This window comes from Pocillopora verrucosa, chromosome 4 (genome assembly GCF_036669915.1).
Source record: "Pocillopora verrucosa isolate sample1 chromosome 4, ASM3666991v2, whole genome shotgun sequence".
NCBI classification, from domain to species: Eukaryota; Metazoa; Cnidaria; class Anthozoa; order Scleractinia; family Pocilloporidae; genus Pocillopora; species Pocillopora verrucosa.
Window position 1 is genome coordinate 12141102 of NC_089315.1, and position 27714 is coordinate 12168815.

The 27714-nt window shown below is 38.6% G+C and overlaps 4 protein-coding genes and 2 pseudogenes across 5 annotated transcripts; 3 read left to right on the forward strand and 3 right to left on the reverse strand.

The window, feature by feature from the left end:
• Positions 1 to 27714, reverse strand: part of LOC131796057 (short transient receptor potential channel 4-like) — a 50920-nt pseudogene that overhangs the window by 18190 nt on the left and 5016 nt on the right.
• LOC131795966 (short transient receptor potential channel 4) lies at positions 1093 to 10917 on the forward strand. 2 transcript variants are annotated; one of them, XM_066166152.1, is made up of 7 exons: positions 1093 to 2030; positions 2798 to 3149; positions 3712 to 4171; positions 7173 to 7371; positions 7835 to 7996; positions 8965 to 8994; positions 9237 to 10917. In XM_066166152.1, the coding sequence occupies exons 1-7, from the start codon at positions 1188 to 1190 to the stop codon at positions 9339 to 9341; spliced, it is 2151 nt and encodes a 716-aa protein (XP_066022249.1). In that variant the 5' UTR covers positions 1093 to 1187; the 3' UTR covers positions 9342 to 10917. The 2 variants fall into 2 exon arrangements, with proteins under 2 accessions (XP_066022249.1, XP_058969588.2); XM_059113605.2 differs by having other exon boundaries at positions 1097 to 1961.
• LOC136280606 (P2X purinoceptor 7-like) lies at positions 4211 to 6535 on the reverse strand. The gene is made up of 3 exons (XM_066166159.1): positions 6226 to 6535; positions 5954 to 6086; positions 4211 to 5429 (listed from the first exon to the last, which is right to left on the reverse strand). The coding sequence occupies exons 1-3, from the start codon at positions 6293 to 6295 to the stop codon at positions 5249 to 5251; spliced, it is 384 nt and encodes a 127-aa protein (XP_066022256.1). The 5' UTR covers positions 6296 to 6535; the 3' UTR covers positions 4211 to 5248.
• On the forward strand, positions 10920 to 21672 carry LOC131795988 (short transient receptor potential channel 4-like; annotated as a pseudogene).
• Positions 12667 to 17000, reverse strand: LOC136280113 (uncharacterized). The gene is made up of 3 exons (XM_066164789.1): positions 16990 to 17000; positions 16274 to 16891; positions 12667 to 12718 (listed from the first exon to the last, which is right to left on the reverse strand). Exons 1-3 carry the CDS (start codon positions 16998 to 17000, stop codon positions 12667 to 12669), a joined length of 681 nt encoding a protein of 226 aa, XP_066020886.1.
• On the forward strand, positions 13605 to 14601 carry LOC131771986 (uncharacterized). Its single transcript, XM_059087892.2, has one exon. The coding sequence runs from the start codon at positions 13627 to 13629 to the stop codon at positions 14599 to 14601; it is 975 nt and encodes a 324-aa protein (XP_058943875.2). The 5' UTR covers positions 13605 to 13626.

Sequence of the window (27714 nt, forward strand, 5' to 3'; positions counted from 1 at the left end):
CTTTTCACAGCAGCCGGTTTGGCAAACTCAATTTGGTTTGCCGAGCGCATACATAAAAGATACATGATCTATTTTTCTTGCAGCCTGGATCTGTTGCCCTTAGTTCATCAGGTAAGTGTTGTCACTTATGGGCATATGTGGTACGACAAAATTAACAATTTACTGAAGTAATTAATCAACAATAACAAACCTCTCCTCGGTTGTATTCGATTTCAGGTTTCCAATAACAAGAATATCCATGAAAAATACAGGAGGAGAAACTATAGCACGAGGTCTGATAAAAAGATCAAATAAATAACAAAAGAAAGATGTCAATTTCTAGCGTAGAGATGCTTCTTGAAAGTGGGAAGTTATTTAAGAAAAATTTCCAAAGCCGAATTTTGGACACATGTGCTGCGAGCTCGACTCAATGTCCGAACTTTCGGGGTTTGTCTACATCAAAAGTTACGTGATACTACACGTGAAATCTAAAGCCCAAAAGGTGAATTGACGCCGCATGACGGGGTCCTACCGATTATCCTTACATCATTGATCAAACGCTTTGAGGGCAACGCTCTCCTGAATGTAGGTTATGTTGCTTATATCTGATAAACTTCTGGGCGACTTGAGATAACTTCGGTTTTAAATGTGATAGATATCCTAAGGCCACTGAAAGATTACACTTCATCGCTTTTCCTTTTACATTGGATGGGCAGACAATTCACTACCTATCCGTGCCTCGCTAAATCACCTCTTTGGCTTTTCGTTTACCATATGTAAATTTTCTTAATTTTACTTTTTAAGTTGATGAGTTTAATAGGGATGACCCTTATGTCATTGCAACTGAGTAGCTTGGAATAATAAAGTGATGTAAAACGCTGTGCCAGGTATTTTTTTTAAGGGAATTAGGAAGTAATATATCTCAGGATTCATTTCGCGAATAGGCTCTCTATCCCTTGCTGTTAATGTCAAGGTACTCTGGATAACAAGCTTATCACTGAAGGTTCTTTTAACACTAGGGATAATGTTTGGCTTGAGCGTTTAAAATTACTGAAAGATAAGCAGTTTGGAACATTTTCCGGCTGTCAATAAGCGCGTTGTAGCATGTAAACAACGTGAAACATATCCGTTGACCCCTTTCAAAGAAAGGAAATGCCGCGCTCAGTCTAAAAAAAAGAGCATTACGTTGCTCGATTGCTGGCAGAAATATGGCGGAGACTACATCCTCAGAACGAAATACCAGAGGCAATTTCGATGAATTTCTGAAAAAGATACAAGAAAACAACAAAGAAGAGATAGATGACTTCTTGTTAAGTGGGAATGAAACGGCGATAACTGAGGCGGAACAGAGAGGGGACGATACACAACAAAATCTATTGACGGAACTCGAACTAGCTCTCCGAAAGAATGACGTCGTTGCAGTCTGGCGACTTATAGCTGATGCAGAGGAGAGCGAGATCAAGAAACTTGCTGCCTTACGGGTTGCGGAAAAGGTGAAAAGGAAAGAAGGAGAGGGACTTTGTACGATCCTAAGTGACTCACTGAGCTGGATTCTCACGTTTCAAAGCGACGATGAGGGCCAAGAGACGGAAGCGGGAGGCGAAAATGTTCACGAGAAAGCTTGGATCAACATTCTGACGAACCCGTTGTACATGTGTTTCGAATGGCTCCACAAAACATCATCGGCTGAGAATGAAACAGAGACTGTGGATATCATTAAAGCTGCCCTCGAAAATGCTTGCCTTTTGGAAAAAATTGCTGCAAACGAAAGTGACTACGACCGGTATGAGTACAGGCAGAGGGCAATGGAATGCGAGAAATTTGCCATTGACATCGTAGAGCAAATACGCGCGTCTGATTCAGGAAAGCTTTACAAGATTATGGATATTAAGGGAGATGGCCCCTTACTGAACAGAAATCACGAAAATTTCGCTGAGAGTCTGAGTCTTCTCAAGATGGCCGCTGATACACAGCGCAAAATGGTGAGAATTGTAAGCTTAGAAGCAAGATTCAATCGCATCCCTCTGCATTATCTTTGTTTGCACTTAAAGGTAAAATAAAAGCAGCCTTTGTTTTCGTTGCGTGGAACGTTTGTCTGTTGTGAATTCCCACAAACTGTGACACCAACATGGCGCAAAAACAGGCACGCTCGTTGTGTCTGGTATAAAAATTCGTTTCAATAGGAAATGATTGCTCTAGACGTTAAAAGACCAGTGCATGGTTTCAATCATTTTGAAATTTAAGTTTGAAGCTGGGATGGTGAAAATTAAAGAGCATCGGTCACTTTAACCAATGGAGTGTGAGATCTTGCCAATTCTGAAAGTTTTATTACCATGCAATGTAACATATAAGGGACTGATTATTGGACAGATGACTCATTAAAATGATCATTTTTAATTGAAACATATTTTCTTCGGAGGTGATCCCTTTTCTTCGCAACTTCGAATACTTAATATAAGTTTGAAACTGGGATGGTAAAAATTAAAGAGCATTGGTCACTTTAACCAAATGGAGTGTGAGATCTTGCCAATTCTGAAAGGTTTATTACCATGCAATATAATATATAAGGGACTGATTATTGGACAGATGACACATTAAAATGATCATTTTTAATTGAAACATATTTTCTTCGGAGGTGATCCCTTTTCTTCGCAACTTCGAATACTTAATAAGCAAAATTTCAACATTTATGTAATCGTGTAGAATTCTAGTGTTTCATATATTGAGATTACTTGGATTGTGAGAGTACAAATAGTTTGAATGATTAAGTGATGTGCAGTTATTTGCATCCATGATCAATGATTTTCTCTCTTACCAGTTCGTAACAAGCCCCAAATGCCAGTTCATTCTTGATGAGATCGTTTACCGTGAGTGGCCCATGTGGCAGGATAAAGGGCTGGCCGTGAAGACCCTGAGGTTTCTCTTTCACTATATTTTCATCATATCTTTGGGTGTTATCATCTACCTTCCCTTGCGGCTTATACTGAAAGGCTGTCTCTGCTGCAAGTCAAATGACCAAGAGAGATGCTGGAAACTTAGAAGGCTTTTCGAGCTTCCATACTCCAAGTTCATCAATCAAACTATGTCCTACTTAATATTTCTTTGTATGGTCTTCGCCTCAACTTTTCAGAATAAGTTTCAGACTACTAAGGCAGGCATGTCGAATATAGGTAAGTCACTCTTGTTGCTAATACTCGAGTGATGACCAGTGACAGCCTATCAAGGTCTATCTCTTCAAAATGCGCAATGTTCGGGAAGTCCGTCTTATAAGATGGCATGAGACAAATGCCTAATAAGTTACAATCAAAGCATATTTACTGCAATAGCATACCTATCATGTACTTGTAATTCAAAAACCGGTTTGTTGCAATCAGCAAATCAAAATCTAATTAATATTTTTAGAACATTTAAAAATCATTTTTTTAAGTGGGTTCAGGGCCATCTTAAATTAAAGTCAATGCTGCTCTGAACTTACTCTACAGATGTTCAATTAATCTTTTGAAGAATCTTGATATACTGATCATAATAACATAGCAGATGTATTACAACAACAACAGTTCATAGTTCATAGTTTGATAGACTTCAGTTGGCTTTTGATTCTGACGAAGACTCTCCAGTTTCATCTACTCATGAGGCATGTTGTGCGTGGATGTGTGTCAGTTTCAGTGCAAGAGTAGATAAATTTAGTATGCCGACAAAATGTTGATTTGATTTGCTCGATCTCATTTACAGAGTTGGCTGCTCTCGCTTTTGTTGTGGGCCTTTTGGTTCAGGAGGCAATGGAGGCCTACAGGCAAGGTGCCTCAATTTACTTTTCAAAATGGTGGAATGTCGTAGACACATTGATCGTTTTAACATTCCCGCTGGCCTACATAGTTTGGTTTACTGCGCGGATACATTTCAAACAGTGGAAACCAAGAGAGACTGCGTTTATCGCGGCTGATGCCATTTATTCCACAGCATCTGTATTGGCCTATTTCCACTTAGCACACATCTTCCAAGTTAATTCAGTGTTGGGTCCATTACAGCTGTCACTTTACAAAATGCTTAAGGACGTCCTCAAGTTTCTTGCCATTTTTTTTCTACTTTACATAGCATTTGCTACAGGCGTTATCAATACATATTCGTATTATGTGGTTTCTCAAAAACAACTTAAAGAAGATAAGTACCCAGCAGTTCCCCGATATGGCAAGTACGTATATAACCCTATGAGCTCTAATTAAACTTAATAGGGGGCGCACGTAAGCTACTAATTTACTTTACAAAAGCTTGGAGGACGTTTAGTGTAGACGCATGAAAAGGAACAACGTTGAGACTGTGAGGACAAATGAAGAGCCCACTATTCTTATTAAACATTTACTCCCATTAAAGGGGAAGTACGGTCTAGAAAAATTTTACTTCTATTAATAGAACTTTTCCACAGGAATTCGAAAATAGTTGCCGTTTTGTCCAGTTTGCTTTGCAATTACGACAACAGCGCTTTGAAGTTGCTCTTATCTACCACTTTCGCGACTAGAAAAACGCCATCTTGGACATGACGTCAGCTATGACGTAGCAATAGTCAAACCTTGTTGTTCATCGCTTTGACTTGGTTGACTTGATTGACCTTTCTGACGAGTATTTCTAATGAGGGTTTAACTATGGTCAACTGTCTTGTAGTTAACTGCCATAATACTTACAAAAATACAAAAGGGAAAGGAGTAAGCTTCCACAAGCTACCTGTAAATGAAAATTTAAAGAAAATTTGGCTGGCAAAAATAAAACGCGAGGACGCTCTGCCGAAACCCGAGAACTGCTACGTCTGCTCAGATCACTTTATCAAGGACGACTTCAAGCGGAATATTCAGGTATGAATATTTGACCTTTGCTTCAAACTGAAAGCTATGTTTACCTTTCCCATACTCGAATTGTATTTTTTTCTTTAATTTTCTTTAAAAGAACCACTGTAATAGCAGCAAAACAAATTGAAGCTCGCATTGGTGATTGACCACGTGTAGTAAATTCAATCGCGACCACCAAAAGAGGACCTTCTCGCACGGCATGTATCCAAATTTGGAAAAAAATTAAGCAAGTGAAAAAAAAAAAAGAAATACAAAAATCGAATAGTCCGCCTAAAATGGCACTAGCATTTACATTGTCAGTTTTCTATTTTTGGAACAGACTGTTGAAGGTATTTTAATGATTGGAACTGGAGCCGATACCCTTATAGCGCCGTGGACCTCCTTGAATGTTTAATAAAAACAAAGACAAGTTTATTAATTAAACGTGACTATCCCGGCCATGAGTCATTGTCCTCGGCATCTTTAAAGCCTGTATAATTTCCGGCTGCATCTGGGTAATTAGGTCTTATTGATGCCACAACACACGAAGGAATCACGCGTCTGTTCCCTTTACCAAGTCTGTTATAAGTCCACCAAGTAAACTGTCTATAACCTGCCAATCGCATACTCCTAGGAAAAAACAAAAGACATTGATACATGCTCGGTACAGAACCCAGACAAATGCAGTTGAAATGAACAAATTCTACTTCGCCAAGCAGGGGCTCATTTGTAATGAGATCAATATCTTAAGCTAACATTGTGTGACAAAGGGAGACTTCCTGAGGCTCGCCGTTTGACTAAGGCTCTGTTTACATGTAGCAAGTTTCCCTTTCTTATTTTCCCTCATTAAGTGATGTGATGATTCTCATAAGAACTCCTTCTTTCAATTTTGTCTCGTCCACGTCCATATTTACTCATAATTTACCTCCATTAGGAAAACAAAGCGCACAAACTGAAGAGGTGTACTGGCTCTTTACAATTAAATATAGCGATGAAGTTCACCCTTCAGACAAAAGACTACAACACCACTTGTATTTAAAGGGCTGAAAACACTGCATTTGTTTCTTAGGGTTCGCGTCACACGAACTCGTAAACAACTAAAGCGTTTTGTTTGCATGAATTTTGTGAAAAATATTTATTCTGTCGGTGCTTACTCATTTGACGGATAATCTTCAAGTCTGTCATTTCTCACATGGTGCATGCCAACTAGGGCTGTTCTCAAGACGTCCGCTAGTAAACACACGGGTCCAAATGATCCGTGCTCTGTAATACACTGAAGCTTGTTACCTGCAATTTCAGTGATAGTTCATATCACTCAGTTAGCAGGGTGAAATAAATCCATTGCGGGCACTGCGCCGTTCTTTTGTAAAAAAATAAAAAATTATCACTTTAGAAACAAAGATTTTATTTGAGAAGAATTAATTACCTTCCAGATCGAGTCGATCACCTAGTACATCCATTTCTTGGCAGCATATACACTCGTTTTCTGTTGGCATCTCTTGACAGTTGCCGCAAGAGCACCATTCGCGATTTCCAAGACGTGAGCGCGTAAATGTTTCTTCTTGTATCTCTTCCTGAGTTTCTTTGTCAACAGAAATTTCTTCTTCTCCTGAAGATGAGCTATGTTGCACACAAACATGAATGGACGAATTACACCGTCTGGATTAAGATCCAAGTCGAGAATTGAGTCATTATCGCTCTCCTCGCCGCTGTTTTCTATGTTTTCATCCATCTTAGTCGACATTACAACGCTTGACTATTGCTACGTCATAGCCACGTCATAATAAAGATGGCGGATTTCAATTCCAAAATGTCAATTTTTTCAACGTAATTTCTGGCAACAAATACACTTAAAGCTCAAATGAATTGCCAATTATGAAAAAACAAGTCAGAAACTTTTGATATAGGTAAACTTTTTCTAGACCGTACTTCCCCTTTAAAGTTCGGCAATTATCTATTGCTCGAGTGATAAGAAGGGGGGGAGGGTCGAAGAAGTTTGGTTGTGTCACGTGAAAAATTTACCTGATCCTCCCCTCCATCCTCGTTGGCAGCTAACTGACAGTCAGTTTTCAATAGCCCCCCCCCCCCCCACCCCATTACATCTTGTTGGCCACGATTCATCCAACCTCCGTCACCCTGAAGACCATAAAGTCCCCCCCCCCCACAAAAAATATCCTCACATCCCTCCCCCTCCCCCTTCCCTAGGCAACAAATAACGACTGGTTCCTAAGCAAGGTTAATCTGGCAGTTTCACCTGAGACGGCATTTCCAAAACGGAAGGACAAGCAACCAGTTTTCACTGGGCAGAGAACATTAGGCGAGATTGGGTTAGACTAATGACACCTAACTCGATATTTTTATATTTTAATGTAGCTACACTGAGGCTTTCATTGGAATGTTTTGGTTGTTACTTGGTTCGGTTGAAGATGACGAACTTAATGTTGAAGATCCAGCGTTTCATCTGACGTCCATTTTCGGGCGTATTTTTATAATAGGCCACGCGATTTGCACAGTCATAGTAGCTTTAAACATGCTGATCGCGATGATGAACAACTCTTTTAACAGAGTTATGGTGAGTCAACGTTTCTTTGGTAAAGATCATATTTAGCGCTGGCTTTAATTGATCCTATTCACCTTATACATTGTGATAATGTAGCTGACATACCGGATTGTATTTCATGCACGTTTAAGACTTCACCAGCTTGTGGTTCGTGTTTCATTAGAGGTTCAAAATACTCCCCAGAGAAAGAAACTTCTTGAACTGCAGCTAAACCTTTAAAGATATTTCTCGTTGTTTTGGAAACTATTGTTAGTTAGTCATAACTACAACGTCCTATGTTGTGATGTGGGAATTATTTTAATGAGTAGTGCTTCGTTCAGTGATCACTCCCTTGCAACAACAAACTGCTGATGCTTTTTTTATGATTGGTCAGTTTTTTCTACGGCGCTTCTCGCAGTGAGTTAAACACTTGTACACTGTTGTGGTTGACACCTGATAAGTTTGTGATCTTAAACACTCTTAATATCTTTTGTAGGAAAATGCAATCGTAGAGTGGAAGTTCTCAAGAACTCAGATGTGGCTGGAATGGATTGACAAGGGCAATACCATACCTGTTCCATTCAATACAGTCTACTATATTCTCTACATTTTCTTACCAAACTTCTGGAAAACCTGCTGCAATAATCGGCGCGAAAACGTGAGACAGTTTGTTAATTTGAATTAGTTATCTCTGCAGCATTTTTAGTGCATTTAAAGGAACCTAAGAATCACATTTGCTAATTCGCTTGCAGAGCTTTCATATAGAAAAGAAACAAAAAAATCATCGGCGCATATAACAAAGTTGAATCTGGGAGGGACATTGTACTAAACACACTTGCTAAATCCTCAAATTATAGAATTGTAGCTCTTTTCATATAATGAAATGGAATAAACGAACGAAAGAAGAATCAGAAGAATGAATGAATCATTTTGAAAATAAATTAAATTAATAAATTTAAAGATATGATCGAGTGCCGTTCAACTATCATGCAGATTAGGTGGTCAGTGCACCGATTGTTTGCCGCTGACTAAGTTCATGACACTATCCGTACCAGAAACCTAGAGTTCTGTCTGTGTTATGACCGTTTTTATTTTTGTCCTAATTTTACTCTTCCATCAGGTAACCAGGGTGGACAGGTTAGCCAAATGTGAATGTATTGAGACTATAAACCTGAAACGCTTTACATTTCCTCTACATTTCCTTTACATTTCCTGATTACTTGCTATTTCATTTTCTATGGCGGCGAAGAGAGGTAAAAACGGTGAAAAATTTAACCAAATGTCTCCTCTAGAGCGTATTGAGACTGTAAACCAAATTACATGGCTCAAATTAATTCTTTAATTCGCAAGATCTCATTATTAATTCTCTTTACTGTCTGACATACAATTCTTATGATATCAATTTGGAGAATTTGGTATTGGATCAACTAATAATCCCCTAATTGATATTTTGCTTTATTCTCATCACTTCTATGCTTGATATTGTATTGGTATTGAAAGGAGAAATTCTTTCTTGGTCACTCATGGGAGGTAAAGGTTTAAGGCTTGTTCCTCGTTTCTTCGTTACTATTGTATGCAGCACTTCACTTTACATTTTTGACTGCACGAAATTTTCCTCTTCTTTAGGTGAGGGGAGGAGACGGAAATAAAAGAAAGGTTGGCCAAATATCCTGTTGCGAATGTATTGAGATACTGTTACTGCTACATACGACATTTCACTTTACATTTTCTGAATGCTTAACTGATACTTTTAAAGGATGAGAAAAGAGATGAAAATGATCGACAGGCGAGTTAAATGTCTCAAAAGGATTGATTTGAGAAAGAAAATCTTAGACACCTTAATTTCTGCCCAATATTTTTCGACCATATTCTGACTTGTGAGTATCTCTTTGTTTCAGGCACGCATGAAGGTAATGAACGGATTAGTTGTGGAGTATCTTATTGATCGCTACGAAGATAAATGGAAGGAGCCCACGGTAAAAACAGGAGCAACGCGCCCTTAAACGCAGTCCTTTTCCTCGGTTTTCGTTCTTAAACAGGTCAATACTGAAGTCTCTGGATTTAGATATACACTAGCATTCATTTGGTGCCCGGATATTTGTCCGCGGACATTATCTGATTTGAGTAGCGAGCAGTTCAGGAGAGCGATACCAGAGAATACATGTGAGCTTCGAGGAACAGATAACGTCAATTTTAAAGAAAGACTTCCATCGCATTGGAACATTTTCGGTCACATCATGCACGTATTGAAACCGATCGCGTGTGAGTGAACGTATGTGATGGATTGAAACCGGTGATATTTCTTAGATAATATTTCCCAATTGTCAGAATTTGTGTGAAATTGCGATGTCGGAAAACCGTTCGCATTCCGCAATCAGATAATGTCTACGAATATAAGTAGCGGAGTATATTTTGAGCCAAATAGAGGCTATTGTGCGTTTTTCTCTGTTTTATCCGAGGATTTTTGAGCACCGTAATATTTTAGCAACAAATCGTGCATGAGCGAAATTAATTGATGATGATTTTAAACATTCTCCAGAAAAGAAATATGCTGCTTAAGGTTAGTCTTCATTTGTAGCCGGTCAGACAGTTAAAATATCTATATTTGGTGTTACCAACAATTAGTTATCAGAATTCAAGCACCTAACATATCAGTTTTTGAATGACAGTTATAAAGATATGGCATGTTTAGGTTACAAGTAGAATAGAAATTATTTAATTTTTGTAGAGACTAAACTACTGACGACGATATAGGGCAGTTGTGTCTTTATATCTACATGTGGACCGTTTATTTTTAGCATAATATTATACTTTCTCCATACGTTGTTAGAATATTGTAGACTAATATGATATTATCAAGCTTTTTCCGCAGGTAATCGTTCGGCACTTTACCAATTGGGGGAAGTGCTTCCTCGACTACAAGTGATTATGAAATTTTATTAGAAAATTTTTGAGATTTTTTAATCTTTTACTCCCAAGATCTCAATAGTAATTCTCCTTATCGTCTGTCATACATTTCGTATAATGTAACTTTGGAGAATTTTGTATTAAATCAACCGATAATCTAATTGTTGATAATTTTTCTTTAGTTTCATAATTTTTCTTTTTGATATTGTGTTGATTTTGTAAGGAGCAATTATGTCTTAGTCACTCATAGGAATTCAGGGTTAAAGCAATAACCTATAAGCGCTGGCGGACTTGGGTCTTTTGCATCGAATCAACTGTAGCATGGAGCGTTGGAAGTTGTTTTCCTAAAAATTAAATTGTTTTCCTAAGCACTAAGACAATAGTTAGCAATTTCAACTTCAAGTCAAGTTTCCGTGACGGCATCAGAACTAGTGGCAGTTCCCGGATGTACCTGACTGCGTGACAAGAGTAGCTGTCGATTCCTTAGTGCATTCATGTAAATCTGTAGTAATGTGCACTTATCTATATGCATGGCCAGAAACGTGTCGAAAATTATTTAAATATACGTTCCATTTATCTGTTCCTTCCGTTATTGGCTCAAAAGCGAAAACACTCATTAATATTACAACAGCATAGATATAGACAGCATAAATTGCGCAATAAACAGAATGGATATAGTTATGGTTCTGAGTCGGAAGTTCGAATTCGCCATCGTCCGCATCGAATTTTGGTCCGCAAAGGTAGCTGAGAAGATAACACTAGGTAGACATTCTTGCCCTCAACAGTTGTCGCGAATCTGAAAGAAACACCGTAACTTAACGCGAATAATGCGATTGATTCGCTTTCTGAGGCTCATACAAAGCTTCGATTGACTTCCGCTATTTCTTAGAAAGATCTTAATGTAATTTTTCCCGACTAAGAAGTAAGATCCACTTGATGAAACATATATTCTTCAGCACGGTTAGCGGAAGGTTGATTTTAAAAGGCATTTCACGTATAACAGCTGCGTCTAACAATGGAATATTTCTTTATTGAGCTGTGTGACTTCAACTTTGGTGTATTCCCTATAATGAACAATTAGAACACTTATTTTCACAACTCTTCTAATTTCTCTACAAGCAAAAATCATCAGATGGCCGCACACGTTAACGCAATCGACGAACAACAGCGACAACCAGAAGGCGGCCCAAATGGTTACAAAGATTTTCTTGATGCAATTTCGAGGGGTACAAAAGACGATGTGGAGCGATTTTTACGGCAAGCGAATTCAGACAAGCGAAGGGATAGTCGAGACGAAGATCCAACACGTGTGTCTCACAAGCGACAACTTACGAAAGCCCTCGAAGACGAAGATGCTGTCACGGTTTGGAAATTAATAGCAAGAGCTAAAGAGTCGGAGCTCAAGACGATAGAAAACCTAAACAAGACATGCGAAACTGTCGCAGAAAATGAGTGCCTGAAAGAGAAAGGACTGATCAAGTATCTTTGGGGAAAGCTACGCGGCCAAAGAGGACGTGTTACTTCCGCTTGTATATTCCCAGAAAGCAGGCCACCACAAACTGAATTTCAACCCGAAGAAGAACAACAGTGGATACGAATACTTTCTGCTCCACTCTACATTGGTTTGGAATGGCTATGGAGAAATAATTCAAAGCTGACATCCACCGCTATTCAATACCCGAAGCGGAGAGAAAGTAAGCTTGAAGACATCATCGAGGCTGCTTTGGATGATGCATACCTGCTGGAAAAAATTGCTCGGTACGAGCATCATTACAGTCGGGACGAGTACTACAAGCGAGCGTTGGAGTGTGAGAAATTTGCGGCTGATGTTGTTGAAGGATGTAACTTCAGTCAACTTCAGAAGATAATGGATACCGATGGTAATGGTTGTTTAATGGCGAAGAAACCTAAGAATTTTAGTAAGAGCCTGAGTCTTCTCAAGTTTGCTGCCCACAAAAACAGAAAGATGGTTTGTAATCATTTATTTTATTTTTTTTACACGTTTAAAGTACCTAAGTCATGTGGCTAAAACTTATTCACTGGTTCATAAAGTATGACAGCTTAAAAAGCATATCAAACCCACAGATTCACTATGGAATAACTTGAGCGTCAAGCATTAACACCGAGTATTCAATTCCAATCTAAATTACCATGAATAATTAAAACCACTTACTTAAGACGAAATTTTAAAATTGCTACAACAAAAATGTTCCGTGATTTCCGCCTTTGAAATAATATACACTATTGAATCGAATGGACTGGACTCTTTCATTTTTCTCGGAAAGTGTATTGCAAACATTTCAATTTTCAATCGGGTAAAACAAACAGTCATTTGAATTAATATTCAGATTGAAAAGGTCATAGACAGGCCTACACAGACTCCCCTGTGTGGTTTTACGTTTGCGACGCAAAAGCCTTTAATTAAAGCTTCGCTCTGACGAGTATGTCTTTGAGCGATTTACCTCTTTTGTATTTACCTTTTTTGTATGGGGCTTGGGAATGTTAATGATGGGCGGACACGGTGAGCTTTGCTCTCGCTTTTTACATCTTCTGCTGCTATCATACTGGGTCTGGAACCGTGAAAGTGGGCTCAGTGTTTCTCTAAGTGGTTGCTCGTCTAGTCTTCGTTTTAAAATATCTCCTGGAAAGCAAGAATGGGGCGATTTATCAAGGAACATTTTTGGTTCTGATTGGAATAGTGCGTCGTTTTGCCTGGCCCTTGGGATTACAGATAACATGTTCTTATTCTTTCCACACTGGAATTCGACAATGCTCAAGGTGATGACCAGAATCAAGCGCTGTCATCGCCCTTGTTTGTACTATTCTAATTGCAGTGCGGCATTCCGCTGTGTGATGATTTATGACATTGTTTTCAAACTGAACCCTGGTCCCAATGGTCCGTTAACCCGCAACCCAAACAATCTTATTACTGTGGAGCGGAGTGGAATGTCACTCAGTGACAACATGTCATTGAAAATATGCAGTTTGAATGCTAGATCGTTACGGAATAAATCAGCAGCCTTTGTTGAATTGGTGAATGATTTGAAAGCCGATTTGTTTAGAATTTGTGAGACCTGGTTGTCCGTCAACGACTGTGCTGTTCTTAATGAACTTACCCCGACGGGGTACAACACTCTTTATCACTGTCCACGATCTGGCAGAAGGGGTGGCGGAACTGCACTGCTTGTGAGGAAAGGTTTTGTCACTAGCAAAATATCTTGTATCGAGAAGTCACCTTTTGAGTTGTCAGAGTGGCTTGTTGATGTTAGATCTACTCGGCTACGCATTGTAATCATTTATAGGCCGCCTTCTTCACCTGCTCATCCAGTTTCAATCAGTACGTTCTTTGCAGAATTTTCTCACTACCTTGAATCTGTTGTTATGACCAATGAGCCGCTGGTCCTCTTGGGCGACTTTAACATACATGTTGACGTGCCTACGGATATGGATGCCATACAATTTAGAGATCTCTTGGATTCAATGGGCCTGCAACAACATGTAAAACAACCCACTCACACTCATGGTCACACCCTTGATTTACTTATCACCCGGCAGTCTGATGTCATAGTAGCGAAAGAACCAGAGATAGAGAGATATTTCTCAGATCATGCCGTTGTCCTATGTGATCTTAGGACAGCTGTGTCTGCCTCTAAAGTCACGCACGCTGAGTTCCGGAAACTCAAAGCAATTAACAAGCAACAGTTTTTGGAAGATATTCGTAATTCTAGTTTATATCGTGACCCTCCTAATACTCTTGATGAACTTGTGGAATGTTACAATAATACTCCAAGATCAGTATTGGACAAACATGCGCCAGTCCGGGCTCGCCACCTGAAGTCTCAGTCACGTCCTCCATGGTTTAATGATGAAATAGTGAAGGCGAGACGTGAAAGACGGCGTGCTGAAAGGAAATGGCGGGCTAGTCGGCTTAATTCGGATCTCGCTGTATTTAAAGCCAAACGAAATTTTGCATTGCATGTCATGAATGAGTCTAGACGGGCCTATTATAAACAATATATTGATGAGAATAGTTCTGACCAGGGAAGGCTTTTTCGGGCCAGTAAACGCCTTTTGAATTTTCATGTAGATAGGGCTCTGCCGCCTCATTCGGATGCTCGGATGCTAGCAAATGAGATGGGCGAGTATTTTGTCCACAAAATCACGGCTATTCGGTCTGCGCTGGATGCGGATGCCAGTGGCGCAACTTCGCTTGCTACATCAGCCTCAACGTGTAGTGAGTTTTCTGAATTTTCTCCACTGTCTGAGGAGAGTGTACGGAGAATTGCTGCCTCATGTGCAAAGTCGTGCGCCTTTGATCCCCTACCATCGTCTATTCTATCCTTCTGTTTGGATTAACTGCTCCCTGTTATTAGGAAAATTGTCAACTTGTCTCTTGAGTCTGGCGTCTTTGCAGAGAACTGGAAGAATGCTTTAGTTCACCCCTTGCTTAAGATAGCAGGACTCAAACCTATTAACAAAAATTTTCGACCGGTGAGCAACTTGCAGGTTACATCAAAGATCACGGAAAAGTCCGTGGCTATCCAATTACAAGATCATATGACAGCCAACAACTTATTTCCTGTCCTCCAAAGCGCATATCGGCAGAATCACAGCACTGAGACGGCGTTATTAAAAGTTAAAAACGATCTTCTGCTAAATATGGACAAAGGTTACGTCACATTGCTTGTTATGTTAGATCTCAGCGCTGCGTTTGACACCGTAGATCACGGTATTCTTCTGCACAGGCTGCAGTCCAAGCTTGGCCTTCGGGATAAGGCTTTATCATGGTTTAAATCTTATTTGGCGGGAAGAACGCAGCAGGTCTCAGTTAACGGATCGCTCTCTGATAAATTTTATCTGTCTTGCGGGGTCCCACAAGGTTCTTGTTTGGGCCCCCTCTTATTTACCATCTACGCGAGTTCGCTGTTTGACATCATGAAATCTCATCTGCCATCCGTTCACACCTACGCGGACGATACACAGCTATATATATCGTTTAATCCCGTTGATAAGACCAGCGAGGCTGATGCTGTGATTGCGATTGAGAACTGTATTCGTGACGTTCGCGCTTGGATGAGAGATGATAAGTTAATGCTAAATGACGATAAAACTGAGTTCCTGATCATTGGCACGGAACGACAGTTATGAAAGGTGTCCGTTGACAAGATCAAGATCGGCCAAGCTGAGGTATCGCCTGTTTCTTCAGTGCGCAATTTGGGCACCTGGTTCGATTCTCATCTGGACATGTCGACTCATGTGACTAAGACTTGTGCTAGCGCGTTTTATTATTTGTACAATATCCGGCACATTAGGAAGTATTTGTCTCGTGAGTCCACCGTGAGGCTTGTTCACGCGTTCATCACAAGCAGGCTTGACTACTGTAATGGTTTATTGTACGGTGCTCCTGAGTAAGAAACTTCAAAGAGTCATGAATGCCAGTGCTCGATTGGTTTACTGTGCACCTAAGTATTGTCACGTTACTCCTTTGCTAAGAGAACTCCACTGGCTACCAGTGCGCTTGCGCGTAGATTTTAAGATTCTCCTTGTTACATTTAAGATTCTTCACGGTGTTGCTCCTAGCTATCTTAAGGATCTTGTCTCTGTCTTACCGGTCTCACGTTACCAACTACGCCGTAACAATAATGGTATATTGTTAGAAAGACCTCAGCTAAGAACGAAGAAGATCTTGGGAGATCGCGCGTTATCGATGGCTGCCCCCTTTTTATGGAACAGTCTTCCTCTGCCAATTAGACAGGAAACATCAATCGACTCTTTTAAACGCTCTGTTAAAACATATTTATTTAAAAAGGCTTTTAGTTAGATTATTTATTTATTTATTTTTTTTATTTTTATTATTTTTATTTTTTTAATATTGTAATGTTAATATTGTAATATTGTAATTTTACCGAGTAATTTTACTGGTTTTAATTTAGTTTTTAATAATATTGTAATGCGCTTTTGAGTATTTTTATAGAAAAAGCGCAATATAAGTATTAAATATTATTATTATTATTATTATTATTATTATGATATAATCGGAGGCGTTTTGTAAATTGTTTTCAGCAGTGGCTGATTTTGGATGAGGTTCCATTCTTGCATCAGTATTTGTTTTAAATTTTTAACCCCTGGGTGGTATGCTGTCACAAAAGGCAATATTTTGCGTGTAGTTTTTTTGGTTTGTTTTTTAAGTGTCGACTGCCTTGCGGCAAACGAGACCTCAGATAACGTTTTTTCAATTAGGCTTTTTGGGTAACCACGTGCTTCAAGTCGTGTTTTGAAGTTACACATGGCCTCCTGGAAATTTATTTCCGAGGAGTTTGTTCTTAGAAGTCTGATAGCTTCTCCTTTAATAAAGCCTTTCTTAACACCTGGCGGGTGGCAAGATGAATAGTGTGTATATTGAAAGGTCTCGGTCGGTTTGTAGTGAGTTTTGACGTCGAGGATAGCTTCGTTTTGGAATCTTTCACCTTTGTAGACAACCGTGTCCAAGAATGTGATTTCAGTCTCTGAGATTTCAGCCGTGAACTTTATAGTTGGATGGAACGTGTTAGCTTGTTCTATGAATAGATCAATGTCTTGTTTACGAACATCCCACAGGGAGAAAACGTCGTCAATGTAACGCTTCCATACTCTCGGCTTGATACTGCTTTGGTGAAAACGTCGTCAATAGAAAATCAGCTTTCAGAGCTGAAAGATCTTATATGTACACGCTTTCAGAGTGATAATAAACATGTTGAAAAGTACAACATTGTCATCTCTGAAAAATCAGTCGCCAAACCCACTGCAGCAAAAAGGCTATTCAAGAATAATAAACGCAAAAAGCGTAGAAAAAATACACTACACAAGCGAGTGACTACAGAAAGGGAGAAAAATGAAAAATACCTTAAAAACCACTTGTGTTTATTGAAGCGGGACCTTGCCTCTTCAAAGACTTAGGAAAAAATTGGGCTGGTCATTGACAAATCAGTGGCCCCAACCTTGGTGTCTAACAATGTTTTCCTAAGTCTTTAAAGAGGCAAGCGCCCGCTTAAATTAAACAAGTTTACTCACCATTCGATTTACCAACCCTCTTAATATGAACGTGAAGAAGTAAACTCCTATGAAACAGAAAAAACGACCTTTACAAAAATATAGTAACAAATAAGGCGAAAAAAATAAAATACAAAGATATGTCGAGACAAAAACTTACCAAATTCTGAGGTAATATACGAATCATGAAACACTCGAAGGAAAAAGGTTCATATGGTAGCAAAAATAAAGTACACGGGAAGTGCGTGACACATGAAATGTGAAGGGTGGCGTAATTTACATAAAATGCCAAAATAACGGTGCATAAATGATACGTGAAAAAAACGAAAAGGATAGGCGTAAATTAGTGGTTGCAAATAATTTAGGACTTATATGTTAGAAATCAAGAAATTACAAATTTATCAAAACAATCTTTTCCTTTTCAATTCGCAGTTTGTAGCAAGCCCAAAATGTCAGTGGATTCTTAACGAGATTATATACTATGAATGGCCTGGTTGGCAGGATAAAAGCAGACTGACCAAACTGGCTTGGTTCTTCTTCCAACTATTGCTTGTAGCAGTATCGAGCGTCTTCTACATACCGATCCGGTTGGTTCGTAAATTTTATCGTTGCTGTAACAATGAGAAGATTTGGGAATTCAGAGAGCTTTATGAGCATCCCTATTCCAAGTTTATTAACCACACGATGTGATATCTGGTGTTTCTCTCAATGATATTCTTGACCTCCTTTGACGACAAGTTTGAAACTTCAACGACTGGGCTGATATGGTGTGGTAAGTGTCATAAATTTAATTTTCACTCACATCGACTTGGCTTTTTTTTGTTCGTTTGATAGCCCGCAGTCATCATTTATTTCCAGTGTACTACACTTAAAATTTTAAGCAGTTTGGGTTTCAACCTTACGATTTGAATTAAGATTAAATAGTTGATGTAAAGAAAGAAAAACTTAGCAAAAAACAAGTATACAGATCAACCTATTATTACATATCTATTACTTGTCTAGAATATCACCCTTTTTACAGTTTCAAAATCATGTTTTCCTTCTCTCTATGGTTAGCCTCCAAAACGCCCAGTATATCAATCAAAGCTTGACGCGCGTGTGCTGTTGTGCTAAACAACTGTACATTTTCTTCACAGACTATGTGGTGCTTTCGTTTGTTCTTGGCTTACTTCTACAGGAATTTCTCGAAGCTCGCAGACAAGGAATTTACATTTATATATCAAAGTGGTGGAATGTCGTAGACACGCTGATCATCTTGACTTTTCTGGCGTCCTTCGCTGTGTGGTTGCTCTCCTGTCTGTACTTTAGAAAATGGAAACCTGAGGAAGCAGCGTTTGTTCTAGCCGATGTGTTGTACGCAAGTGCATCCGTTATGGCATATTTTCACCTGACGCATATATTTCAGGTTGATTCGATACTTGGCCCTCTACAGCTGTCACTTTACAAAATGCTCAAAGATGTGCAAAGATTCCTCTTTATCTTCCTTGTGCTGTATTTCTCGTTTACTAATGGCGTCGTAAAAGTCTACTCTTACTATGAAACCTCGAAAACTGAACTGCAGAGAAAATGGAACCACACTGAGAATGAGGAATCCCATCCGTACGCGGAGTAAGAGAGCTTTGATGAGAAATATCTTTATCCAATAACGTCCAACATTAAGTATAATATATTTTTGAGATAAGAAAGCTACTCCGTAAGGTGTTTTTTTTATTGCAAATTAGGTATAACTAATAAACTGATGGCTTCAGCATTTCCCGAAAGCAAACGAACGGCGAGTCAATGGTGATAAACTCGTTCTGAATTTCATCGACTACTGAGAGATGAACTTACTGAGTAGCCTTTAAGCTGATAATGCAGAAGCTCGAGAAACAGTGGAGCGCTCGGCCCTTTGCAAAGCCAGCACCCATTTCACATGTCTGCATTGTTTTTGTGCAAACATAGAGTTACTTCATGTCGTATTTCCTAATTTAAGTTGTTGTTTATACATGTACATAATTAAGCCAGAACAAAAACACGACTATAGGCCACCTTGAAACAAAGCTTTAATCTGAAACATGGATACTGGCATCGAAGAAGGCTACTTAAGCTCGGTGATTTCCGTTCGGAAACGCAAAAGTTAGAAGTTGTTTAGAGGAATGCGAAAATTTCATTCTTGCGTCTGAGTATTTATAATATGCTGATATCTTTTGCTTCTCAGTCACAAGAGCGCGTTTATAGCGTTATTCTGGTTGCTGCTTGGCCTCGTAGAAGAAGACAAAATTGAGGTAAAAGACCCAGCGTTTGCTCTCACCGCCACATTTGGTCGTCTTTTCCTGATGGCTTACGTGATTTGCACTGCAATAGTGGCTTTGAACATGCTGATCGCCATGATGAATAATTCGTTCGAGAGAATCATGGTGAGTATACACCCAAAATAAATACCATTGCCGCAGGTCAGTCAGATTTGACCCATTTTCTAGAAAGTTTTAGTTATTTATTGAGGAAGAGCAACATGAAGAACTACAGTCCATCGAATAAATTCCTAACTGCGTTGTTTTTTGAAACTAGCAGTCCCCGCTACTCAGGGAAAAACCATCTCAACTTCTTGATTTCTTCTTCACAATTCAATTTCAGAAAAACTCCGAAATTGAGTGGAAATACTCAAGATCCCGAATGTGGCTGGAATGGATTGACAAAGGCAACATGGTGCCGGCACCCATCAACATGGTCTATTACACCTTGTATGGGAGTATTCTATTTGCTGACAAAGTTTGTTGTTGTCGTGATAATGGGGTAAGGAAGAGAAGAAGTTTTATTTTTTGTAGATCACTAGGAGGGTATTGACTTTTCTTATCACCTATTGTTTTTAAGTCTTTCTATATTAGCCGGGAAAAATGCGCCTCTCAAACTCCACCAAAACCGTACCTTTCATTTTAGATGGGAATGTAGATTATTGAAGTAATGCACTGGGCTGGGTTTTTCAAAGCTGGGTTTAGATAACCCAGGGTTAGTGTGAAATATGATTTCAGATCTGAAAGCTTTAAAAGAAGATTCAGTATAATTCTTTTTGTCGAAAATTTGATAGTCAAATGCTCCATTTAGAATAGAGAATATGATCTCAAAAAGGCCGCGCGAACAAATGAGTAAAGAAACCAGATTCAAATTCAACCCTAGCTTAGCGCTAATCGGCCTTCGAATAACTGGACCCTGATCGCTAAACTAGCATTTACGATAAGACCGTGAAATTAAGGCGTTGATCCATTCTCATTTCTTAAATTTCATCTCTTTGTTAAAGGAACCAGACGAAGAGCAGGCGCAAAGAGAGGTAAGAAATTCTGTCAAAACCCAAAATCAAGGTCTAACTTCCTTGATATGCAATACTATTTGTCTCGTTAGAAATATTATTTCAGGTAATGAAATGCGACTCTTAATTTTTTTTTTCAGAGAGACAAGATTACCAGGAAAGAGGTACATATAAGCTTAAAGTAAAACTTTGACGTTTTTTTCATGTAACAACGAGAAAATTGATCCAGCGAGCCTTGTAGCATGCGAAAACAATTGCAACAAATACCCCTAAATGAAATCGATAGAGTATCATGATACAGAGAGTGAGAGAAAATGATGATGAATGATGTCTTTGATCTTATTATGTCATCCTAGAAACGAAAAAAAACGATGAAGAAATTAGTGATGAAATATCTAAGGGGCCGCTACTTTGAAAAATGCGAGGAAGACAACTTATGTGGAGATGAGACAACGGATGACAAAAGTGGGAAAGCGGGAAAAAAAGAGAGCTCTCAGTTCATTGAGGAAAACATCAAGTTACTTAGACGATTGGTTAATCGTCAGGCGAAGGAGCTTGCCAAACTTAATAAAATGATGGACACATTAGTGAAGTGATAGTGGCACTGACTGTTGCTCTACTGACCATTTTGTCACAGCTTTCCAATTGTTTCTTATCATATATTGTCAACCAGAATCTATGGGGCAAGGATTAGAGGCCTTCACCCTTTCACGTTCATCTTAAATTCATGATTACAGAGAAGGGAACAGAATATAAATGAAGATAGAGTAAAACAAATAACTCAGACTTAATAAACTACATCAGAATAATAACAATTATTCTTTCAAGATAACTATTTACTGAGATTTTCTGGGACTGGTCTCCCAATAATTGAGTTATATTTCATAACGCACTTGTATGGTTATTTACTACTCCTCTGCCAATTTAAAAATCATTATTAATGTGTTAGATTAACATCAACACACATTGTGCTCGGAACACTTTGGGTATGAGTTAATACAAAACTGAGTGTCAAAAACATAAACTACAATGATACAATGGGTAAGCTATAGGGATAAACGCAATTGTAAAGGATAAATATACAAAGTATAGAATAAAAAAATAGGTGAAATCAAGTTTATCTTACACAATTAAGACTCAACTAAAATACTTGATAAGATTATTATTTAAGTGATCCCCATAACTGAGATTTTCTTGGACTGGTCTCCCAATAGTTAATGAGTTATATTTCCTTACGCGCTCGTGTGGCTATTTACTACCCCTCTGCCAATTTAAAAATCATTATTGATTTGTTAGATTAACTTTAACACTCATTATGCGCGGAACGAACCGTCTGTTAGTCCTCACTGTCAAAGGTAGTAGAAGAGACACCGTATTCTATAGTCTTTAGTGGTTTGCCCCATGTTAAGGATCACTTTGGGTAAAGTTTAAACCTTTAACTCCCGTGAGTGACCAAGACAGAATTTCGCCTTACTATATCTATACAATATTATGCAGACAAGTGATGAGAATAAAGGAAAAAATATATTATTGGATTACTAATTGATCTGATACCAAATTCTCCAAACTAACATAATGAGAATCTTCGGCAGACAGTAAGGAGAATTGGTAATGAGATCTTGGGAGTTAAAGGTTTAATACACAACTGAGTCTCAAAAATATAAAATACATGATACAATGGGTAAGCTATAAGGATAAACACAGTTGTAAAAAGATAAAAATATACAAAGTTGAAAATTAAGAATAAGTCAAATCAAGTTTATTTGACACAACTAAGACTCCATTAAAATACTTGATAAGCTTATTATTTAAGTGAACTCCATAACGCAGTGGGTCCTCCAGTGATTTTTTTTAAGGGGGGGGAGGAGAGGTATGGGTACCTACAACTGGAAAAAGAAACGAGGCCAAAATAGAAGAAACTCTAGGAAACAAAGAAAAAGAAAGGTAAATTTCCACCCCCAAAACCCAAGGAAACTAAGTAGAACTCATCTGCTTCAAAAGAAGTGAGGTCTCGGATTGGCGAGTTATGTGACTACTCGATGTGATTTATATAAACACATATTAAGACTACGTTAACATTAACCACGCCCAAACAAATCTTGTTACATAGATGTGAAGTCTTGCTCTGGGTAGTAAGTTGGTAGTTCGGACTGAAAGGAGGAGGGGGGGGGAGCGTGCCCGATCTGAGAGGCGGAGGACAGGGGACAAAGGAAACCAAATCAGAAGTCAAAGATGAAAAGAATAATCAATACATTACCGCTGCATGACAGCACAAATATAGCTATTGATATAAAGACGGGTAAATATGGGGAAAACAGCAGCCAAAGCAGTTATAGCAGGCGTATACATTAGCAAACATAGATCAGATAAAGAATACATCCTTTCTTAACACAAAATACGAGTTTATAGACCCCCCAAAAATTACATCAAACTAACTACGATAAATCCCGTTTTCTGCCCGCAAATTGTAGGCTGGTCTTACATTTCTTGCAAAAAAACAGAAATCTTACACATCATCAAAATGGCTTACAGTTCGTTTAAATGAATTTACGCAACAGACTTTCGATTTTGGTCATCTCTTTCATCAATAAGTGACTCCTTTAAAGTCCTCCGTGCTGAGTGGTCATCATCTGTTTCAGATATTTCTCAACAGATGATGCTATAGCTTTCCCGCGTTCCTTATAAAGAAGAAACAGTATCAATTTAGTTTTATAATAAATACTAAACATAGCAATGAACTGCTTCCAACGATGATTCAAATATCTGCATATGTGATATTTCATTTATAAATTATCCCAAATCGCTTAAAAAGTGTCTGTCTTCACCTTTCTCTTTTCTCCTTTCACAGCAGCCGGTTTAACAAACTCAATTTGGATTGCGAAGCGCAATCGTGAATTGTGAGGCTAAGTTGAGAGGTTTTATGATACACAAAAGATACATGATCTATTTTTTTTGCAGCCTGGATCTGTTGCCCTTAGTTCATCAGGTAAGTTTTGTCACCTATACGCATGTGTGGTACGACAAAATGATCAATTTACTGAAGTAATCAATCAGCTCTTACAAACCACTCCTCGGTTGTATTCGATTTTAGGTTTACAATAATAAGAACATGGGCGAAACTATAGCACGAGGTCTCATGAAAAAGTAAAGAGGAAATGACTCAAAAATCTAACTGAGAAGGTTCAAACAGATTCCTTATTTTTACACTACATCGTTTGCTTAAAATTAAAAAATGACTTTTGTGATTTCTTTCTTGTTTTCCCCTTTTTCTAACGTGAATCTCAATATAGTGATGTTTACCTTTACTTTTTTCTCTGCCCTTTTCACAGCAGCCGGTTTGGCAAACTCAGTTTGGATTGCGAAGCGCAATCATACATTGTGAGGCTAATTTGAGACGTTTATTTGTACAAAAAAGATACATGATCTATTTTTCTTGCAGCCTGGATCTGCATGTTGCCCTTAGTTCCTCAGTTAATTGTTGTCACTTATACGCATGTGTGGTACGACAAAATGATCAATTTACTGAAGTAATCAATCAGCTCTAACAAACCACTCCTCGGTTGTATTCGATTTTAGGTTTACAATAATAAGAACATGGGCGAAACTATAGCACGAGGTCTCATGAAAAAGTAAAGAGGAAATGGCTCAAAACTCTTAATTGGTGCCATAACTAAGAAGGTTCAAAAAAGATTCCTTATTTTTACATTAAATCGTTTGCCTAAAATGAAAACACGAGTTTTGGGATTTGTCTCTTGTTTTCCCCTTTTTCTGATGAGGATCTCAATGTATTGGTGTCTACCTTTACTCTTTTCTTTGCCACATTCGGCAAACTATTGATCACGGAGTGCAATCTTGAATTGTGAGGTGAATGTGAGAAATTGGTAGGCTACCTGATCTTCGCTGCCTTGCTCCTCATTTATCTTGGAGAGATGAAAGAAACCTTGTTCAAAAAGACAATATCTGACACGTGTCAAAATCATGAAAACTCCCGAAATAATAATTTTCCATGTTTGCGTATGTATGCTATAATCTAAGGCAGAATTGTTTTGAAAATGTTAAACCTAGTGAAACTTGTATAAACTATGTCTCTAGAATATTGGCCAATAATGATAACGACTTTAAAAATGTTGTGAAACATAAATTTTGCAATCAAGCGCTTCTTTGAGTGGTACTTGTCGCAGATAAAGCGACGAAAAAAGCAAATTTGCCCCACAATACCTGGATCGCCTGTGGATCGCCTCCTTCAACATTCATTTCTACTCCCATAGCTCGCATCTAAAAGTAAAGCATTGGGGAAAAATGTTCGTAAATGAATTATGCACATCTAGGCAACCCATCTTACGATTTACCACCATGATCTGGAATGTTTATGACGCAAACAAATTTAAGGAGGCAAACGCCAACGAGTAAGGTTTATATCAAAATTGGTTATTTCATTTTGCGTACCTCAACAGTTCCTCTTCTATCTTCTTGCCGTTTCTGTCAAAGCAAGCAGCAAAATGAAACAAAACATATCTTAGCGCCAACGTGAGTTATCATTCGAGAGACATCCATAGCTTTTGTAGTACACTTGAGATCTGTCGAAATCTATATCTACACTTGATAAGATCCGTTGAAATTTGCATCTAAACTTGACAAGATCTGTTGGAATTCATATCTACACTAACATGTCACATTTCCCGGAATTGTACTACTTGATTTTGTCTGTTTCTGTGTGCTTGTGGGATTAAATAAGAGACCAGCTCATATCGAAAAATGTTTCATCCTGGGGGCTAAAATATAGCGAACGGAATTTATTTCTCTGAGCCTTTTTCCCTAGAAGCATGATGAAAGTATAACCAGGACCTCCCTTAAAGAATTTTGCAATTATTCCAAAGACAAGATGACCCCACTAAACCAAGACCTCACCAAAATGATTTTGCAAGTTGGCAATTGCTAACATTTACCTTCTTATTACATTTGCATCCGCAGCATGCCGTTGCAATCCAGCAAACGAGGTTTCCAATTATGAATATTAGGACAAAAGAGGTGTAATACACAAGGTTAAAAGGTACTGGTATTGCATTTCCTTTGTCGATATATTCTAACCACATTTGAGCCCTTGAAAACTTCCACTCTTTGTCCTCATCACTCTAAAAACGAAAGTTCAGTTTCTAAGTTAAAATCTATCACATGTGATAACTCACATAAAATCCCCCAAGTTTGGCAAGAGTTTAAGGTTATCCGAGATCGAATTAGGTAGGTATACTCAGTAATGAGAGGAATTTGGTGATTTCTGCGAAGGTTGACTCCATTTACTTGAATCCACATGAGTCATAGTACGGACCAATCATGGTGTGGTGATCGAAGTGGTTTACGTCACTGAGTGAAAACCCAGCTAGCAAACATCATGGACTTATTATTTCAAATCAAAATCTGTCACATACCACAATTTGAGACCTACCATAACTCTGTCGAAGGAGTTATTCATCATAGCAATCAGCATGTTTAAAGCAACAATAGCGGTACAAACGACGTAGATGAGGATACATAAGCGACCAAACAGTTGTGTAAGGGAAAAGGCAGGATCATCAACCCTTATTTTGTCTTCTTCCACGTTGCCAAGTAGTAACCAGAACAAGCCAATGAAAGTGATCCCGTGCCTGAAAAGTAGCGAAGGATGAAAAATCAGATGTCTTTTTCACTTGTCAGCTCATGCCAATATGTAAACTAGGCGTCTGATGTTGATCTGTCGGTCCGATTACATGGGCATAAGTCTTTTTCGTCTGTCCACTCAATAAGTCAAAAAAGGCACCTTACATTTCTTTTAGCATCATTTATCTATCAATTACAGATGAATTATTGTATGTTTGCTTATGGGCGCCTACTCTTCTATATAGATATCGCAATAACATCCACCTACTCAGCATATGGATGGAAGTCCTGGAATTGACTCTCGCCCTCTTCACGAAGTTTCACTTGAGAGACCACATAGTATGAATAAATTTTTATGAGGCCAGTTGCAAATGCAATGAAAAGCATCAGAAAAATGAAAAGAAACTTGGCCACATCTTTCAGCATTCTGTACAATGAAAGCTGCAAAGGGCCAAGAGTTGAGCTGACTTGAAATGCGTGAGCCAGGTGAAAGAATGCTAACACTGTGGCGCTGGCATACAAGACATCTGCCACAATGAAGGCATTCTTCCTCGGTTGCCATTCTTCATAAACGCTTAGCCATGTGACAAGCCATACTATATAAGCTGCCAGGAGTGTAAAAAGTGTCATTGTGTCCACAACATTCCACCATTTCGAGATATAGATTCGGAATCCTTGTTTAGCAACTTCCCAGATTTCTTGTAGAAGGAAACCGACCAAAAAAAAAAGGACAGCATAATCTGTGGACAAATCAGAACTGCAAATGACTCTGCCAAAATGAATTTGAGATGCTGTTTCATTATTTGTTGAAAAATGTAATACTTGGTTAATGCCTCACGCTAACGAGATGTTGATTAAATTCCTTTAATGTCACACTAATTTACTTTTCAGAACCTTGCAGTTAGAGGTTACTACTGATAAAGACAACATTTTTAACCCAAAGAGTAGTTGAAAGTAAGAACCCCCCCTCTACTCCAACCCTCTCCCGTTAGTTTAACCACCCAATTCAGGATTATGCATCACAAAATAAAGAAATAGTCCTGGGCGCTAATTTGAGCTTAAACGGTATCAACAGAATCAGCCGTTGCTCTTAGCTAATACACTCACTACACTCAATGTGGTGAAATGGGTACTGAAGAATCAATCTACACAACTTACCAATGGATGAAAGCCCTGTTGTGCTTGTTCTGTACTCGTGTTCAAAGCCGAAAGTTGAGGCGAAAAGCAGGCACAGGAATACAATGTAAAACATGGTGTGGTTTGCAAACTTATTGTAGGGATGCTCATACAATTTCTATATGCGCGCAAGCCATTCGATATCACTCAGACAGCGCCATATCTTCATGGGTGGTCGAATGAAAACGTAAAACAAAGGAGTTACAAGTAAGATGACGAGAAAATGCCAAAGGGACCAAAAAAATTTCTTTGTCTTGCTCTTGTCCTGCCAATCCCGCATCTTGTAAAAGATAATCTCATCGAGGATAGCTTGACACCTCGGACTTGAAACAAACTACAAGTACACA